Source organism: Dermacentor albipictus, chromosome 2 (assembly GCF_038994185.2).
Source record: "Dermacentor albipictus isolate Rhodes 1998 colony chromosome 2, USDA_Dalb.pri_finalv2, whole genome shotgun sequence".
NCBI classification, from domain to species: domain Eukaryota; kingdom Metazoa; phylum Arthropoda; class Arachnida; order Ixodida; family Ixodidae; genus Dermacentor; species Dermacentor albipictus.
The window spans coordinates 105,382,262-105,401,497 of record NC_091822.1 but is presented as its reverse complement, the minus strand read 5'-3'; the positions used below and the strand labels follow the sequence as shown (position 1 = coordinate 105,401,497).

The 19,236-nt window shown below is 44.3% G+C and overlaps 1 protein-coding gene across 3 annotated transcripts in view; it reads left to right on the top strand.

Annotated features, from left to right (window-relative positions):
* The window catches only part of LOC135919513 (putative RNA-binding protein EEED8.10), a 65,141-nt gene extending 48,355 nt beyond the window's left edge, over window positions 1–16,786 (top strand). For 2 of the 3 annotated variants that reach the window (XM_065453391.2, XM_065453392.2), the window contains 3 exons: window positions 5,232–5,342; window positions 9,199–9,246; window positions 14,944–16,786. In XM_065453391.2, coding sequence (XP_065309463.1) covers window positions 5,232–5,342; window positions 9,199–9,246; window positions 14,944–15,026 — 242 coding nt within the window. In that variant the 3' untranslated portion in view covers window positions 15,027–16,786. The remainder of the gene's footprint in view (window positions 1–5,231; window positions 5,343–9,198; window positions 9,247–14,943) is intronic. The other variant, XM_065453393.2, reaches the window with a different exon arrangement.
* The last annotated feature ends 2,450 nt before the right edge of the window (window positions 16,787–19,236 follow it).

The following is a 19,236-nucleotide window of genomic DNA, read 5'->3' as shown; positions in this document are numbered from 1 at the left end:
GCATGCACAGTGACAGATTCATTCTGCACGCAATTAATTATGCAATCGTGTATGAATCATTGCTCCACTTTGAAATATCAAATACCTTTTTATTTTTCTGTATAGAAACTCTTGGTAATGTCTATGGGCGTTAATATAATAGCAAGCCAAGGCAGGCAAAACATTTTGCTTTTAGCGTAAATACTTTCCAGTGTCTTAGTACAGTAAACTTTCAATTCGTTGATTTAGTTTTTCGGTTAAGTCAATCTCGACCGAAGGTCCCTGCCAGTGCCCATACATTTCTATGGGACAAAACTTTAATTATCTTGATCCTGAAATCAGCCTTTGCCGGATAATTAGAACTTGGCTGATCTGGTCATCATGCAAGTACCCAACACCAGTGAAAACCACAGTAGTGACTTCAGTAGCCACCGCATCAGTCTTGGCAGTGCTTGGGGTACAGTGAATGCACTCAACACACATCATCTCCTGTCGAAAATACATATTTTCGGCCTGCCCCAGTAAAATTTTAATGCTACCTTTTAAGGGGGGACGCGGGTTTTAAATCGCGAGAAATGGCCAAAAAATCGATTTTTTGAAAATCACATTTTCAGTTTCTATAACCCCTTTTCTATCTGATACCAAATATCATCACTGTAAACCACTTAGAAGTGCTCTAAAAAATTCGTTTTATCAGCCAAGGTGGTGAAAAATCTCGCGGAAATCAAGAAAGAACAGCGTTTTTCACGCTACGATATCTCCGGAACGGCGCGACCGAGCGCCGCCATCTTGCTCTCGTTGGAAAGCGCATTTCTCCGTCTTCAAATTTGCCGCTTCAGCGATCTCCTCCATACAGAAACAAGCGCACAAAAAGCAAATGATTGAAGGTCGTGCCGGAGTCTGCGATTGGCCGCGCCTGCCACGTGACTCCAGCGCGGTTCGCCATTGGTCTAGCGCGGTTTGCCATTGGTCCGGCGCTCGCGTCATCTGCTCGGCTCTTTGCACCTCGCGAGTTTGATGTCTCCACTCGCCGTAATCTCGACGTGTCAAAACGGGCGCTACGCAGATATCGCAGTAGCGTGGCCGATCCCTGCACTTGTGGACGTTTCAGACTCGCGGCTAAGCATTCCGAGCATCGTTGACGCGGACATCGCAACCAACATTCACGCGCGGAATCCTCGGACATGCGGCTAAGCCTTTCAGCACTCGGTGTTTCGAATTCGTGACAAATTCGTATCGCGCACGCAATCCTCGGAAACGCGGCTAAACATTTCGCGCATAGGGAGTCTCCGACTCGGCGGAAACGCGGCTAAACATTTCGCGCATAGGGAGTCTCCGACTCGGCGATCATGCACATCGCGCGCGGACTTCTCGGACCGTCACCTAACCATTTTGTGCATCGGCGCCTCCGACTGCGCGAATAAGCGCATCGAGTATCGACTCCTCGAGCCCGCGACTGGGCATTTGCTATCTCGCACTGCTAGGGTTTATTCGCCGGAGATAATGCGACGAACTAAAAGGGACGCGCATGCAAGAGCAGACGTCTCAACACGTATCAGGCGCCTTCACTTGTTGGCACTGGTTCTCGTTTTTCGCTCAAAGCCATGGCTCATTTCATTGCGTCCGCGACTGTAAATTGCCGACAAAAGAAAAACATCGAGTTTGGTTCCTTCACAGCGCGGCGCTTTGATGGGCTGCGGCCGTCCGCTACTGCGCGACAGCGCTAAGTGCTGAACTACTGGCGATTCACGTGCCCCTTCGTCCCGACCGTCAGCAGCAGAGGAGCCGAACGTGGCACTAGAAATTTATCAAGCGCGCCAAGCGCCAGCACGAGAGCGAGGGTGCGGAGGAGAAGTTTGACGTCACCCGGGGTACTCTCGTCGGGAGCGCACGAAGCGCGATAGCAGCGCCGCCCCCGCAGCCGCTCCGGCCGCCTTCGCCGTGGTCCATTTTATTCTGTCCGCGACTGTACATCTCTCTTGCTGCGGTGCGAAGTAAAACAAAAACATGCAGACATTCGGTTTGTAAGTTTTATTATTTAGCTAAGCTTTAATTTGTCTATTCAAGCAACATATTACACAAATGACAGATGTTGCCTTGAATAATTCTTGAAGTCGCGTGTCACTATGAGTGACGTCACAGCATATACATGTACTTAGGCTTACTTGCGAATGTACGTCACCTCTCCAGCTGGTAGCGCAGTGCCCACGAGGAGAAGGGCAAACAGCTTTTGGTTTGAAATTTCAGCTCTTTTTGTGGTGCATAGCGATGTATACAGTAGAACCTCATTGATGTGTTCTTGGCTCCAACGTTAAGTTAAGCTAATCTTTTTACCAGTTCAAACGTTCCCGGAAAACATTTCTCGTGTGCTCATTTTCTAAGCCTTATGTGTATAACAGCGCATTACATTTTTAATTCTTATAAGTTTATTTCCTTTTTTTATTATTGTTATTCATGAATAAACAGTACATACATACCAACGCAAAATATTTTTTTCTGACTTTACAGTCAGCTTAGAAAGATTATGGGAAATTTTTTTGAAATAGGTGCCTCTGAAAAATTGAAATCTGCAATAAAAAAAATCCACCCTCAAAAGGTTAATAGGTGATAACCAAAACGTACTGCCATTCCCTGCTGCAGACTGCAATCGTATACGTTTTCCGGCTGCTAGATCCCATGCGAACAAGAAAAGGCACAAGGCGTGCCTGCGATCGATAATAGTATGTAGCCGCCCGTTTCACGTAAAAATGGCGGCGCACTGAGTTTCTTATTCCAGTACCAGAAAATCTCCGCCCATGTCGTCGCATGCCACATTCACAGCTATCGCCGCTAAAGCTATTGTGATAAGTAGCTTTACCTGTGTGTTTTGCAGCGCGTGGTGCATAGTGGCATTGGTAGCGTACTGCCCGCTTTTAGTAGGCGATAATAGCAAGTGCACTGCCGTTCCCTGCTACAGGTGGCGTGATGTGGGCATCACATTTCGCTTCAGCGGCATACGGTGCTGCCCACCAGCGCGATTTCGTTTCGGTTTCCTGTCGCTCTCTTAAGGTATCATGCGATAGGAAAACAACAAAACACGTCTTTGGTCACCAGAGCACTACCAGCTCGACGCTCGTCGTCGGCTTCTCTTGCCGGAACGATCCGCGCAACACTTCACGTTACATAGATCAATAGTTGAGTCTGTCAAACTTTTTTAGTTATTTCGGATTGCACGTTTTCGCACTTAGTACGTTTTTTGCATTTTTTTTCCAAAACTTACAAAAGAGGTTCTACTGTATTTAGCACACACGATCGTTAGTGCGCTTTGTATGCACTGCACTTCTCAACTCAATAATCAGACCTGGTGTGGGGCCCTTTATACGCTAGCTCACAATAAAATATTACAGTATTCACCCAATTTCTGCAGGAATGTTTACTTGAAAATTGCTTGGGCAGTTCAATCCGATATGGAACTAAAACCAAAACTGCATTTGCAATAGTCTCCCGTCAGACCCAGCCTAGCCAGCATTCATTGCCATCACAAGATGGCGACCATGGCTGGCGATAGAATGAGTGCTTGCATAGCATCACGACGACGACACGCCACTTTCAGTCAGATTACGGAAGCACATTAAAACGATAATTATTTTACATGTTAAACCAGAATCAACAAAACAGCTAGTTGTTTTGTCACAGTCATTACAGAGTGTTAAAAAAAAAAATCCAACCTGTGCCCTTTTCACTCCATGAAGTGATGCACTTATAAGTGAATTCCACCACATTTGCAACGAATTTACCGTTACTGGGACAACTTGTGCAAAATGCTCTCAAAGAAAACTCGCCACGGCGTCTCCAAGTTCAGTGCGAACAGCATGGTGGCCCTGGAATGAAGTTTTCCGTGAAGGTCTACAGTTGCACCACTTCACTTTCTGTTGGAGGGAACCCTAAAACGATGCAACGCTGCACCGTTCCCATTCGCTTCTGTGTATCATTTTCGAATGCTGCAATGAAGTCGAGTAAAAACCTGCTTGTTTTGCACCCCAAGACAGGAGTAACTCATGTAAGCAAGCAGTTTGCAAAGTTCGTAATGGCATCAATGAAAATGTTAGCAATCTTTCTTTTAGGAGAAAAACAAGAAAAATAGTGCATAGTGTGGCACAAAACAATTGTGCCATGGTGACCAGACGACAATTGAAATTGTGCCAAGGGCCTACATAACCTAAGAAAGCACTTTTCCACTAATTGTTTAAAAAAAATAAATAAAGGTTGACTTGTTTTTCGCTTCTGCAGTATACATATGGCTAGAAATGTAAAAGGGACTCTCTCTAGTGACTATGGAGCAAATATCGATAAATAATACACAGAATAGCAGCATTGTCACCCTCTAAAGCTACAATTGCTTTGCTACTGCTAAGAGAAATGACTAATGACTAAAAGCCAAACGGGCTTGGCCAAGGGATAGTTTTTGAGCAAAGACCGACATTTGCATCTGCTAATAAAGAAAGGAATCTAACAATATATATTCAGGCTGATTTGCATGTGAATAAATGCGGTGTGCTAGAGCATAAGTGTTGCTGTGACAATTTGGTTGAGCTCATTTGTGTTGGCAGCCCTCTTGTTTCTTATGTCTATTACTCTAGGCAGTTTAATTTGTTCGGTGCTGGTCTCTCTTTCTCCCTCTTATGCTCTCTCCGTCTCTCGTTTTACGTCCATTCACCCTTTCCCATGTGCAGGGTAGCCAACCAGAAGTACCTCTAGTTAGCCTCCTTTCCTTTCTACACCCTCTCCCTCTCTTGTTGATATTTCAGTTGTGTTGTTGGAACATGGAAAGTACAAAACCCTTTATTTCTTTTTTTGAAATGATGCTGACAATTTATTTAGTTGATTAGTTGACACGTGCAGTCTGACTGCTATAAGCGTGGCAAAATTTGCCACGGCCATGCTTGACAAGTTCAGTTTATTACACGTGGGAACATTCTCTTCCTACTGAAAAATCTATCAACTGTATTAGTTGCATTCACCCTCTCCCTCCCCCTTTTCTTTTTGAAAGAAACTCGAAGAGTTGCCCGCTAAATCATTGCAGTTCTTTCGTGTTAGTAAGGTTTGGCTGGATAAAGTTTCGCTGTTCAAGGAAAAAGCCACAAAATGTAACAAGGGAATACATTTTGCTAGCTGGACATCATTTGGGTGCTGCATTTAAGACACAAATGCAAATGCTTTTGCATTTTAAGAGCTGCTAAACAATGTTGTGCCACCCTCTTGCTTATTTACAGGCACACTTGTGGAACCCAACCATCTTTACCTGGATCCAACGAGCAAGCTAAAGATTGATCGGCACAATTTTTGCGTAGAGCTCTACAGGCCAGACAGGCTGGAACGCATGGGTAAGCAACTGTGTTTTCCAGTTTTTTCTCTTTTTTTTCTTTAAGTCTAACAGTACAGTCAGCAGGGTACGTTCGCATCAGCTGTGCGAAATTTTACGTCAGCAGCATAAGAGCGATGGTGTGCGTCTTGTTCAAAATTAGGCACTCTTGAGCTCCATTATAATATATTTAAATTTGCAGCATGTGGCATACAGTTAACTAAAGTGGTGCTTTTAAATGATCCCCTTCACTTTCCATGGTAGAAAATGCTCATATGTTAGACAGTCACACCGAAAATTCTAGCAGAATTTTACTATTGGGCATTGCCTACTGCATTTCATCAGCCTTTTACAATAATATGTCATTTTGTCATTTTAACCAAGTCAGATTTTCATAGTAAGCATTGCTATAAGTGTACTGCACCGCATAAAGTACAGTCGAACTTCTTTGTTACAAATGCGATAGTTACGGGTAAATTGTTCATTAAATTAGCAGTTCTTTATGTGGGGACTTGACTTTCAAAATGTGCGCAAGCTAATGACACAGAGACTGGCATCTGTAGTTACAATTCAACACCAGTTTGGCTTGAGAATTTGATTTTCAGAGTCTTAATTTTTGTTCCCGGCACCTAGCCGCATATTATAGTTTAAAGAGAAGAAGAAAAAATCCCCCAAAATCTGATTCATAGATAACATCACTCTAAAGCGCTAAATCCTGCCTCGTAGCTATGTCAAAATGGCATCTGGTTCCAATCCTCCTTCATTTTGAGCCTGCAAGCCCGAGCTGAACCCCGCCATATTTTTTTATTTTTGAGAGCTTGTCATATATTTTTCTACCATGCATTGGGTTTTGAATGGGTTCTGGATATGAGAGCAAAAAATCCTAGTTGGCTGGAAGCGTAAGCTACTGCTGCATGTCATAATTTTTCAGTCTCATCATTTTGCTATCAAGGCGGTGCATTAGCCAGACAAGGTAGAGCAATCTGTGAGCCATGGAGTTGTGTCTTTTGGGCCTCTTCAGCCTAAAATGTATGAAGTTTGAATGGCAGTATGTCATGGTGACTCCTGATTTTCTCATAATGGCATAAAGTAACTGCCAACCTTGTACACCTTTCGTCCGCAATTCCGTAAATTCCGTCCGTAAATTCATCCGCATTTAGGCAGGTGCTGTGTTTAGGTCCTGTGAATATCGACAGCAATGATTCAAATACCTGTGCGGGCATTGCGCTGATTTCAAAATTCATGCAAGACGCTCGTTTGCTGACCTCTGAGGTCATATCTTCATTGTGGTTGGACTGAAGCAGAGCGCCCGCTTTGTGTGCTCAGTCTGGTAGTGCTTTCGTGCTTTGGAAGGCATATTGATATAATTATTACTTTGTGTGCACTCTCTTCTTGCAATTATCGGGTTTTAAGTGTTTGTTCTAACAGTGCATTGCTTCAAAAAAAAAATGTTTGTTACAGCTGGATGCAGTTTAAACGCACTGAACATTAGATTTTTCGCGGACTCCCACGAGGCCGCGAGAACGTCTGAAAAAAATTAATGCATGCCTTCTACTGCGCCCAAGGGCTCAAATCGCCATAGACACGTCCAAAATAACTGAAGGCCTGCCAGCACACTTATTAGGCATATCGGTGCTCGTAGTGTGGAAAGAGACGGCGAGTGCTCATGTGTATAATTGAGGAATACATAATGCGTCCTGTGACAATTGCCCCTTCCCACTTTATTTGTGCTTCACTGCTCAACCCTGCTGTACCGAGGTGAATCAGACTTTTGTAAACTGGCGTTATGCAACGCATCGTGCTTTCCGAGCTGCGAAGCCATTGGCGAGGATTACAAAGGCGGAGTCAGTGCCATTGGTGACAATGGCGAATTCTTTCAAGGAAAAACATGGCACCGAACAGCAAGAAGCTTGGTAACAAATGTCGAAGCAGGTAGGCCTAGAGTTGCCGTGGTGGTGACTACGGCTGCCAGCGGATCAGCGTTCGAGAGCGCCTGTTCGGAGTGACAAGATCATCAAAATGATGGTGGCTTGGTTAACGCTGTTTCGGACCTGCGGTCATGGCAAAAAGTCCAGAAAATTGGATGGCAAGGGGTCTCTGCATGTGAAATTTGAGACGTTATACATTGACTCTATGGGGTACGTGGCAGTACTGCGAAGGCTTCCGAATTCTCGAGCATGTCCGAAAAATCAGTCGGTGATTGTAGGTAAGATCAGAAATATTATCAATATAACCGATAGGTCATTATATTTGGGATTATTATGAGGCATCATAATCATGTTATTAATGCTGTAACCGACGGTAATCATGGCTTTTTTAACAAGCAATCTTCTTTTATTGAATCCCTCTGAAAAATGAGCAGGAAGTTCTTGTTCTGTGGTATACAGAGCAATAAAAGCCATTGGTAATCTGTTTAGCAAAATCTCAGGTACTGATTTCTGCAAAACACAAAAAAAAGAAAAAAGTTAACGAGCACAAAAATATAACCAAATGAGAAAATAAAAGATGGTCTTCACATTCAAATATACAAGTACATAATCTTATATACCATACAATCAAACTCAACTACAACACAGTTCACAAGACGTGTAAACAATCTTGTGAAGCAGCAATTTTCGATTGCTGCTGCATGATTTTCGGACATGCTCAACTATTCCAAATTTCCTGTGGCACTGCCACCTACTCCATAGCATCGATGCAAATAATGGTGACTGAAATTTCAACCACCGTGTGGCGTGTCGCTTAATTTTTCGGACTGAGCTGCGCATTTGTTATGTTGTAAACATAGTGGCCACCAACAAAGTTGCTGCCATTCAGGGCTGTTGCCAGCGCTGCTGTCACATTTGTTGTTGAAGTGATTCCTTGGCTTTTTGAATGCCCTGGATCAGCTACAAAGGAAACATAGTTTAGGGTTTTTGGCCACAAGCCGCCACTTTGGTTACAGACATTTACAAAGCCATGCTGGGTAAGCCTACCTAGTCGGTTTGGGACCGGTGGCGTGGACGGGATGCCGAAACCTGATGCAACATCTGCTTTTTTTTTTTTGCCACTTGTGAATTTTCTGACAATTTTCTGACCTTGTCTTCCAAAAAAGGACTTCGGCTTTCTGCTTTTATTTGCCGTACTGCTGTCAAGAAAACAAGAATGCATGCAACAGTGGCAGCACAAAAACAAAGCAGGAGCAGGCGCTATCATGTAATTTCATGCAAATTTGGATTAGCTGTGACTTGGAAGAAATAACAAGTGCTTATTTCAGCCACCGGTCAAAAAAGGCCGGCTTTATTGGCGTCATTCTTCGAGTTTCCTACAGTGATACTTAGAGGGAAGCCTGGTGCCACCGTCCATGCAAGTTTCCTAACAGATGCTGTGCCGCCTTGGGAATGCCTCCATGTGGAAGCGCGAGGCTTTGTCTTGAATGTCGCTTCGCTAAAGCATGGTCATGGCTGCACAGATAAAGCTTTATTCTAATAACATCTTTGTGTATTTGCGGTGGTACACAGCATTTGTGTGTAATTTATGTGTATATTTGTAAATGACTTGTGTCCTTTGCTCTGTGCTCACTACATTTTGACCGTGCCACTATCTCGCCCAGCTTTCAGTGCTGTGTAATTTATGGTTGCCCCCTGCCTCATATCAGCAGTGCAAGACATCAACAGGTTATAAAAATCCGCGAGAGACCTTTTGCTGGCCCGCCACAGGCACGCCATTTACATTTATTTGCATAGACCCGATTGTGATTTTTTTTTTCTTTTTGCATAATGAATACCAGATATAACAAAAGTATTTACGTGTCCAATGCAACTTTGTCATATGAAAAGGTTCAACTGTACGCGCTTATTTCTTGCCATCCCACCTAATACTGCTTGTCCTTCTTGTAGCTTATGATGATGACCATGACTGGAATGCAGATCTGGATGGCTACGAAGGTATGTGTGTCACATTGGTTTGGTATTTTTGTCATTGTTTATCCTTGAATGACAGCAGAAAGAAGCAGGAGACCAGGTTTTATTGCTTAAGCCTCCTTTGGCAGCAGCAGTGAACAGTTGCCACTTTCTCAGGCTTAAAATGTAGGTTGTCGCAAGCATTGGGCAGAAAACTTTGTAGGTGTCAGTAAAAATGAGTTAACACATACAGTAGACACAGGGTGTCTACCAACTGGGAAAACCGGCAATTCTCAGGGATTTTGAATAGTCTGGAAATACTCAGGGAAACTAGGCATAATTTTATTGAAAGGGAATGAAAGTCGCGGTAATGCTGGCTCGAGTAACAGAGAGGAATTGTAACAAACCTACTTTGACACCATGTCGGCGGCTGGAGGAGCTGCCAGTGTACAGTCAACGACTCACTTTCCAGGCGCCCGACAATTCGGACAGCTTCGCATAGATTCCGTAGACCCTATAGATTCAATCCATAAAAATGTCTGAAATTTCGGATGCAAGGACTCTTTGGCTGTCCCATTTTCCGAACTTTTTGTCATGACAGCAGGTCCAAAGTGGCATTAAAGGGACACTAAAGGCAAATACTAGTCGGCACGGACTGTTTAAATATCATTCTAGAAACCTCGGAACGCTTGTTTTGTGCCAAGACAATACTTAGTTTACAAGAAAATTGCATCTGAAGGTTCTGAATAACTTTTTCGAAATTCAAATCTCCTGCCACCCAACCGGGGGAGTCATGATGTTGCATATGCCATCACCACACTTTGCTGCCATCGCTGAATAAAACGGGGCCCAACCGAACCAAGACAGAGCAGTGGATTCACTGCAACAGCTGCTTTTTGGTCAAGTGGCGTAGACCTTAGGGCATCTGATGACATCTCATCGAAATTGAATTCCCTGCTACTTGCAGTTTGTACGAGTTTCGCGAGTCAACAAAACCGGTGCAGCACTACGTGATAATGAAGCTACTGAAACGTGAAAGTAAAGGGTGGGCGGCGCAGAGTCGAGCGAAGATGAAACCTTTTGACCACCCATGTTGTTATCAAGGGTAATTTCAATGAGTTCTCTTTTCTAAAATTGAAATGGAACTGGACAAGTAGCATTTTATTTCGTCTTATAATACAATGCAAGGATGTTTTTTTGCAATAAGTGGTTGAGTACTAGTGACAGAATTGAACTGATGAGTGCTTTTGTCTTCGGGCAAGTACTTAATATCCCTGGGAAGTCTCTAATCATGTACTGCATTTACCTGAATTTCTCTATTATTAAGACTCTGTTTGCGATAATACTGACTCCTTAGAGATTCTCGAGCACTAATCTATCACTTTAGCTTAACACATTATTTGCCTTTAGTGTCCCTTTAATTAAAGCGACCACCCCCATTTTAATTACCTCGCAGCCTCAAACCGCCGCTCTTGCACGCAGATCCGCTGGCAGCCGTGGCTACCATCATGGCAACACTAGGCCTAGCTGCTTTGACATTCGCTGTTAAGCTTCTTACCATTCAGTGCCATGTTTTTCATATAAAGAATTCGCTGCTGTCAGCAATGGCACCGACTCCGCCTTTGTGGCCCTCACGATTTGCTTTGAAGCTCGGAAAGCATGGTGCGTTGCATAATGCCGGTTCTTGAAAGGTAGCTTCGCCTTAGTACATAATGTTACGTGGTGAGGCGTACGCGAAAGTATTGCGGTAAAGCATAACAAGCATGAGAAGGGGCAATTGTTACAGGACATAGTATGTATTCCTTAAATATACACGCGTGACCCCACCATCTCCTGTCACAATACGAGCACCAGTATGCCTAATAAGTGTACTGGCAGGCCTTCAGAGATGTTTTTGGATGTGTCTTTGGCAATTTGAGCCCTTGGGCGCAGTAAAAGACATGCATTCATTTTTTTTGCACGTTTTCGTGGCCCTTAGGGAGTCCGAAAAATCGTGTTGACTGAAAAACTGACCAAGAGGATGCCTCATATTGCCCGTAGAGCAAACGCGTGGCGTAACGAGGATGAGAACAGAAAGGACCGTAGCACTGAGGAATGATCGGGAAAGAAACTGTGCTGCCTCTCTTTTGAAGGAGCTTGAGCTTAAAAAGCAAAGTGTTGGCCGATGCCGAGATGCAGGTCACCTTCATCCAAACCAAAATAAACTCTTTAAAGCAGTGAAACACAATATCGAGCCATTGTGCGCAGGCATCGAGTATGTCAGGACAGTAGAGGCTGACTATCCAGCTGCTGTGAGAGAATTTTGCTTGTGACAAAGTTCGGGCTTCATATCACTAAGTTTGCTATCAATCGATAGAAATAGCTCATATTCAAAAATATTTGCCTCTGTATGCACTCCTTTTTATTCGTATTTGAGAATGTTTGACTTGATTCGCAATGGGCTTTACCATTATTTTCGAACAAGTTTTATTTTCTGTGCATTGCACTAACCTCTCTCTTCTGCTTTCTTTTTGAATAAAATAAATGCTACTCCTTATTGTAAAAACTCGATTAAGTCGTTTCTTTTTAAAAAAATTTTTACCGTGCTTACTAGAGAGGGACAGCATCGGGTGACATGGTGTCAGCCAGTCTTGACATAAAACAAAGTTCTGTGTCACTCAGGGAAAATCTGGAAAACTCAGGGTATTTGGAAATGTCAACTTGGTAGACACCTGAGACACCCTTCAAGGCGAACATAAAGGAATATTACAACCTTGCTTTTCTTATTGGAAACCCAGCTTGTCAGAGAAATTGTCTTCTCTGCTCACGGAAATGTGAGCAGAAAGTCGCAAAGATTTAAAAACTTGTATGCACTGTATGAAGGCATACATGCTTGCATGCATGCAAGCATGCTACAGGCATGCTTGCCGTGCCGGTCAGAGCCGAACCGACGCCCACTACCATTCCGGGGAACATAAAGATCACTTACTAACTTACAACGACATAACTAAATATTACTATTGGGGCGTAGGCAATTCCCTCTGCCACACGTAAAATTGAACAGGGCTCAGGCAGTGACGCTACGTTTACTGCAAACCGGGACGTACCCCACTCCGTATTTCATAAATAAAATTCACCCAGAACGAGAAATTAGGAAAGAATGTAACGTGTGCGATAGCATCATTGACATCAGACACATGCTGGCGGGCTGTCCCGCGACTCTCGCCGACCCCGAAGAAAAATGGCTTTACTGGCACAAGTTGATAACAAGCTCTTCATATCAAGATCAGCTACGGGCTGTCCAGAGGGTCCACGATGACGCCATAAGGCTCGGCCTGGCGGTGCCGACGTGGACGCGGCCCGCCTCGGTCTGAAAAGACCGGGCTTCAGGACACTAATAAAGTTTTGTGAATGAATGAATGTATGAAGGCATAGCATACAACTTTGCAGTGATATGCTCAGCCCTTGCAGCAGCCATCGCAAGTGTAATGGAAAAATTGGACACGTCAATACTGAAGTGAGATATAATGGCACAGAATACAGTAGACCTCATCGATACGTTCCCGTTATGTAAGTTTTGCGTGCCAGCGTTTGCAATTAAGGACACAAGAAATGACCCAGTAGAGCTAAGCTCATTTTTTACCAGTTCATACGTTCCCGGAAAACAAAATTTTTTCGCACAGACATTCAGTACATCGCCAAACTGCAATCGTATGATACGTTTTTCAGGCGCTAGGTCCCATGTAAACACAAGAATACGCAAGGCGCGTGCTATCGAGAACAGTATAGCTGCCTGCTGTGGCAGCTTCACTGCATACTTGCCTGCCTGTGTCACGTGAAAACGCCGGCGTCCACTCAGTTTCTCATTTCAGTACCAGCAATCTGTGGGTTTCTGTGGGTTTGTCGCACGCCATATTCACACCTATCATTGCCAATCCGATTGCGATAAGCATTTCCATCTATCTGTTTTACAGTGTGTGGTGCCATCAGAAGCAGAGCTCACGTTTTTAATAGGTGATAACCAAAACGCGCCGCCATTCCCTGCTGCAGACTGCGGTCGTATATGTTTTCCGGACACTAGGTCCCATGTGAAAAACAATAGGTGTGAGGCACATATGATCGAGAACAGTATATAGCCGCCCGGCTCACGTGAAAACGTCGGCATGCGCACTTTCTTATTCCAGTGCCAGAAAATCACCGCCCGGGTCGTCGCACGCCACATTCACAGCTATCGCCACCAAACTTATTGCGATAAGCAGCTTCACCTATCTGTTATACAGCATGTGGTGTGTAGTGGCATTAGTAGCATACTGCACGCATTTAGTAGGCATCACGTTTCGCTTTCGCGGCATCCGGCATTGCCCACCAGCTTGATTTCGTTTCAGTTTCCCATGGCCCTTGTAAAAAATAGGAAAACAACAGAATGTGTTTTGGGCCGCCGAAGCCCCACCAGCTTGACACGCATCGGCGTCTCGTGCCGGAACAATCCACGCGACATTCCACATTTCGTAGATGTTTGAGTCTGTCATATTTTTTAGTTACTTCGGATTGTACGTTTTCCTGCGTTTTATGTTTTTTCTACCGTTTTTTTTCCGAAGACGTATGAATGAGTTTCTACTGTACTCGGGCCGGCAAAGAAGTGGGCGAACAGATGTGCATTCCCAAGTAGAATTTATTGAAAAAGAGGTAGCTTACATACCACTTAACATGAAAGTGAAAGGCAGTATAACTTTACAATGTGGAAACTTGCATGCATATGAGAAGTGGGAAGCAGAAAGCAGTTTGTCATGTGAGGCACATCATAAACATCTCGAGTGCTGCACCATAATATCCAAATGTAATCGTCATATATATATTATGTGTGTTTGTGTGTGTGTGTGTTACTCTTTGTGAAGCTATGTGATAGTGAATTTTGCTATCTTAGGAAATCTTGAGGGGACAGTGACCTGGTTAGTGGCCTGTCTTTATGTTGCAAACAGTTTTCTTTCTCTCAATTTTTAATTTTTTTTTTTGCAATTGTAGTTGTTGCGTGTGATGTGTGTGCAGGTTACTGCACTTGCAGTTCCATTGTTGCCCTTAACTTTTCCCTTGTGTGGTTTATATGTCGCCCCTTTTTCATAAAATTTTAGTTGGAGTGTGCATTTGTTTGTCTTCTTATTTGCTGAATTATTTACTCCATACCACTACTTCACACAGGCTGAATCATAGGCCGGAACGCTCACTCTCCAGTGCGCTGACTCATACCCGCTGTACACTCCTATTACAGGTGTGGAATGGATCATTAGTGAGGGACAAAGGGTATGAGTGCATATGTATTAACGACAGTGGAAAGTGCCAGTGAGTTTCAGTGGGCATCGGTTATGAGCATGAGTGACTGTCTGCGAGTGTGACTGGACGTAAGTATGTATTTGAGTGAGGGCTGGTGAGTGGGACTGGGTGCAAGTATGTGCAGAAGTGGGGGCCAGTAAATGTGAGTGGGAGCGAGTGAGTGTTTGTGAGTACGAGTGTGCATGAGTAGGAACGTGACTTGGTGCCAATGAATGTGAGGGGGTCATAGCCTGCAAAAATAATGGTGTGCATATGTTTCCACTCATTCTGCCTACTTGTGGACTGAATGTATTGAAGTTCTAGTGGCGTTACCTCGCCAAACTGAAGAGCATGTCTGCTCTTGCTACATGTTCCTGGTTCTGTGGCACAGAGAGCAAAGTGTGTCATTAGGCAAGCGAACAGATAAGCACGTGACAATCTGCTCCTCGTTGACAGGTGACGGTGAAGCTGAAGCGAGGGCCCACGACTACCTGGAGAATGACGATCCCCTGTATGAGGAAGATTACATCTTGTCATGATGCCGCATTCTGCAGAATGGATGACATGCCTGGGCCGACGTAGGGGAGGCGTAGTTTCGCAGCTGTCCAGACGTGCTGCGCTCTATCCCTTTTCCACTTTACTGTCCTCTCCTTCACCGCCCACCTAAAGCATTTTGTGTGCCCCCCCCCCCCCCTCCCTTCATCACATTAAGTGGCCTCGACACAGTGTAAATAGCTTGAGAAAGGGCATGTGCTTGCACATCTCTAGATTTTCCTAGGCATATAATGCTTCCGAGTTTGTTTTCTCTTCAGTTGTAGAAGTTGAAAGCAATCCCAGTGTCTGCAGTTAAGTGCCGGCCTTTTGTTTCCCCCCTTGATTGTTTGCCAGGAAAAGAAGATTGTGATATAGGTTTAGGCATTTGAATAGGATTAGTACTGTTGGGGGACTTTTGCTGTTTTTTGAGTGGTGGACTGTGTATGATGAAGTGTGAGGACCTAGGAGTTTGTTGTCACTTTATTGTGCCAGTGTGAGCAGAACAGTTGTCGTGTGTTGTGTTAGCAAAAAAAGCAGGTTCCTTGTTGCCTCTTGCTTTTTAGAATAAATTATGTAGCGCGAAAGTTTACTTTTATAAGATGTTGCTAGGGCGGCTGCATATTTGCTCTTGTTTGAGAGGAAAGTTTAAGGTGTCAGAATGACGGATATTTCAATTTTCTCGGTCTTCTCAACAAAAGGCACAAATTGCTGGCAGTATTGAGCCATCGAACAGTCTTCATGTTCAAGCTGTTCTGTGCCTGCTTCGGAATGTTGCAATCAGCTATGAAGCTGTCCTGCCTCGCCATCCATCTGTGCAGGGGGACAGCATTAGGGCTGTTACATAATCAAATTTACGAAGGTATGTGTTCATGTTATTAGGACATATGATTTCAAAGTAAGGACACAAAGTTTTGTCTCTAATTTTTCAATATGCAGCTAAGCTGTGAGCTCGTTTCCTATGTCACCTGCTTCAACATTAGCAAGCCAAAACTACGCTCACTGTCTTCTGATGCAATCTTTCTCATGACAAAATGCAGCCATGCTGTGTTTACTTTCCGCAATACACATATATACAAACAAGTGTGGTGCTTGCTAGGATTGTTGCATGTATATCACTGTTTCCATTTGGTTCCTAGAGCTTTTCACCACCCGTTTCTCGGAATGCCCCGTTCTACAATAGCACCTGACATATTGCCACATATTTTCTGGAAGAGCAATGGCTAAGTGCATATTTACTGCGACGTAAGTGACTGCTTGAAGTACACTGTTAATAGCCCACATTCATCGGCAATTGAAGACGTTTGGAAATCTGACTTCTTTTCCTTTGACAAAGATTGCCAGAACTAGGAAGCACCGCTTGCAGCTTGTTGCAGAGGCCACAGATGCAAACGCCAAAACCTAGAGAAACAACACGTATAGATGAAAAGGAATGCAAACGCCAAAACCTAGAGAAACAACACGTATAGATGAAAAGGACCCTCCAAACACATCACAATTTCTCACACAGCTTCATTTAAAATTTCAGCATTGCAAACGGCGTTTTCGAGTGTTTTGTGCAACGCTGATGTCTGCATTTCCAGACTGTGCTTTTTTGTTGTGGGTCTAATGTCTGGCTAACCCCTGTGTGGTGGCAGCCGCTGTTGAGAAGAGTTGTTGACTGCTGTACACAATGCTCTATTTTTCTCTGTCCTTGTTGTTTGCAGCAGCTGCAAATAGAAGAAAAGTATAATGAGTAAAGGTGGGCGGCTTGCCCATTCTTTGTTGATGTGCTTGCGTCACGTTTTCTTGCAGCCTGGAGTGGTCCATTTCACTTTTGGTCCACGGGCGCTGCCTAGTACAAAACACAGTGAGGTATATTAGAATCATTTTCTAACTTCTGGACGGTGATGTCATACTGGCAGAGAGCAATGGTTGGTGAGCAATTCATTGGAAAAATTTGTGATCACAGAGCAATACCCACATTGTAAAATGGCTGCAGATTGATTCTGACCACCTGGGATTTTACATATAACATGGTTGTCTCAGCACATAACCATTCACATAGCGCATAGCATTCTTGCTTTTTCTTCCACACAGTGTCTGCAGTGTGTGGGAGACCTTGTACTCACTAGAAAAACTATATAGATGGGCTGTGTGTCAATGAGGAGCTGCATATCACTTGTGTAGTACAAACCTGGTAGTACAATGAAATTTTGCTGGTGGTGTAATGTATGCTTAGCGTTCAGGGCACTTTGTTTGTTTGTTATTGTGAAAGAATTGAGTGCACTTTATTTGTTTTATCTGGGTACTAAAGGAGAGGGAGGGGCTTTTCCTTTTTTTTTTTCTGGCAGCCACTTGTATATAAGCTTGCCAGCATAGGGGCGTAAGCGCCACTTCTGCCATGGCATCAGTCTGCCCCAGTCTGCTTTGGTATTGGTGTCCGTCAATGCACAAAACAGATGGGCCCGCAAGAGGCTGTAGCAGTGAATTTACGAACCTCCTAACAGTGCAACAATAACAGATGTAGGAGTCTTGTACATGCATGTAAGACAAGATGAAACGGGCTAGTGCTGCCCTGAGCCCAGCTGTCGGAGATGACCTCCCGTGTCTCATGTTTTGCTCTGCAAGCCTCCTCGAATCCTACATGTAATGGAAGTAGTGAGGAAAGTGAGGCGGTCCATGTTAAGAGGACACTTCAGCCTGGTGCCAGCTCCGATTTTGAGGCTATCCAAATACATTTAAAGGGACACTAAAGGCTAATAATAAAGTCGGGCTATAGTGATCTATTAGTGCTGAAGAATCTAAGGCGTCGCTGTTATTGCGAACAGAGCCTTAATAACCTAGAAATAGAGGTGAATGCAGGTCATGATTAGAGACTAGCCAGGACATTAAAGTACTTTCCCAATGACGAAAGCACTCCTCGGTTAAATTCTGTCACTAACACTGAATTGCTTGATGCAGAAAACATTCTTGTTCTGTAATGAAATAAAATGGTACTTGTCCAGTTCAATTTCATCTTTAGAAAAAAGAACTCATTAAAATTACCCTCGGCAACGATGCAGGCAGTTGAAAGGTTTCGCTTGACTCAGGGCTGCGCACGCTTTCGTGTTTGAGTAGTTTCGATATCGCATAGTGCTGCGCTGGTTTTGCTGGCTCGCGAAACTCGTACAAACTGCAAGTAGCAAAGAATTCAACTTCCCCGTGATGTTGCAGGATGCCCGAACAGTCTACGCCACTTGACCAAAAAGCAGCGGCAGTGGCTAATCCACTGCTCTGTCTTGGCCCAGTACCGCTATCTATTGGGTACCATTTTACTCACCGGCAGCTGTAAAGGGTGTTGATGGCATAAGCAATATCACCACACCCCCGTTAGGTTGCGGGAGATTTGAAATTCGAAAAAAGATATACGGACCCTTCAGATGCAACTTTCTCGTGAACTCGTCTTAGCACGAAACAAGAGTTGCGAGGTTTCTGGAATAGTATTTAAACAGTCCATGTCGACTTACTATTGGCCTTTAGTGCCCCTTTAAAACACAAATTTTATGTGACTACAGGAAGCAGAATTTTCGTTTAGGACCTGGCTAAACATTTCAGAAAATTGGGAAAAAAACGAAACCTCGTAGTTTGCAGTTTCGTACCTTAGCACCAAAAACCAAATATCGCAGTTCTGTAAACTGCTGACATATTCGATAAATAAATTTACAGCTTGCGTGAAACACTTGCAATGTTTGCGAGAGTTTTGCAAAAGTCTTACTAGATAGTGATTTATATTTCGTAGCGATGTGGGGATGCGTGACACTCACGCGTCCCCTGATGTGTTGTTTTTCCGCATAGCTCCCGTCTCCTATAATCCGGCTTCGCTGCGTGGCTTGGTGCCCGCGGCGGTCGGTGTGGTTGAAGCGCATTGCGAGAGATGGCGCGAGTGTAGCTCTGCTAACGCCACCTAACGGCGGGGTTACTTAGGCGCAAAAAGGAGAAGGCTCTTCCTCTTTGGCTCGGAGGTAGGCAAGCGGCGCGGACGTTCTGCGCATGCGCCGATCCGTGCTGCGAGACCGTCTCGTGTGGCCTACCCCGGAATGGACGAACACGATCGTTCGAACGCGCGAACGACCAGGCGTTGCTGTCCAGCATGGGGCGAACATATTCGCCCGTTATCCGGTCGCGGTGAGTCGGACTTCCGCGATTTGTCGCGCGCCCATCGACATGTTTTGCGGATAGCAACTCGGCTAGCAGACA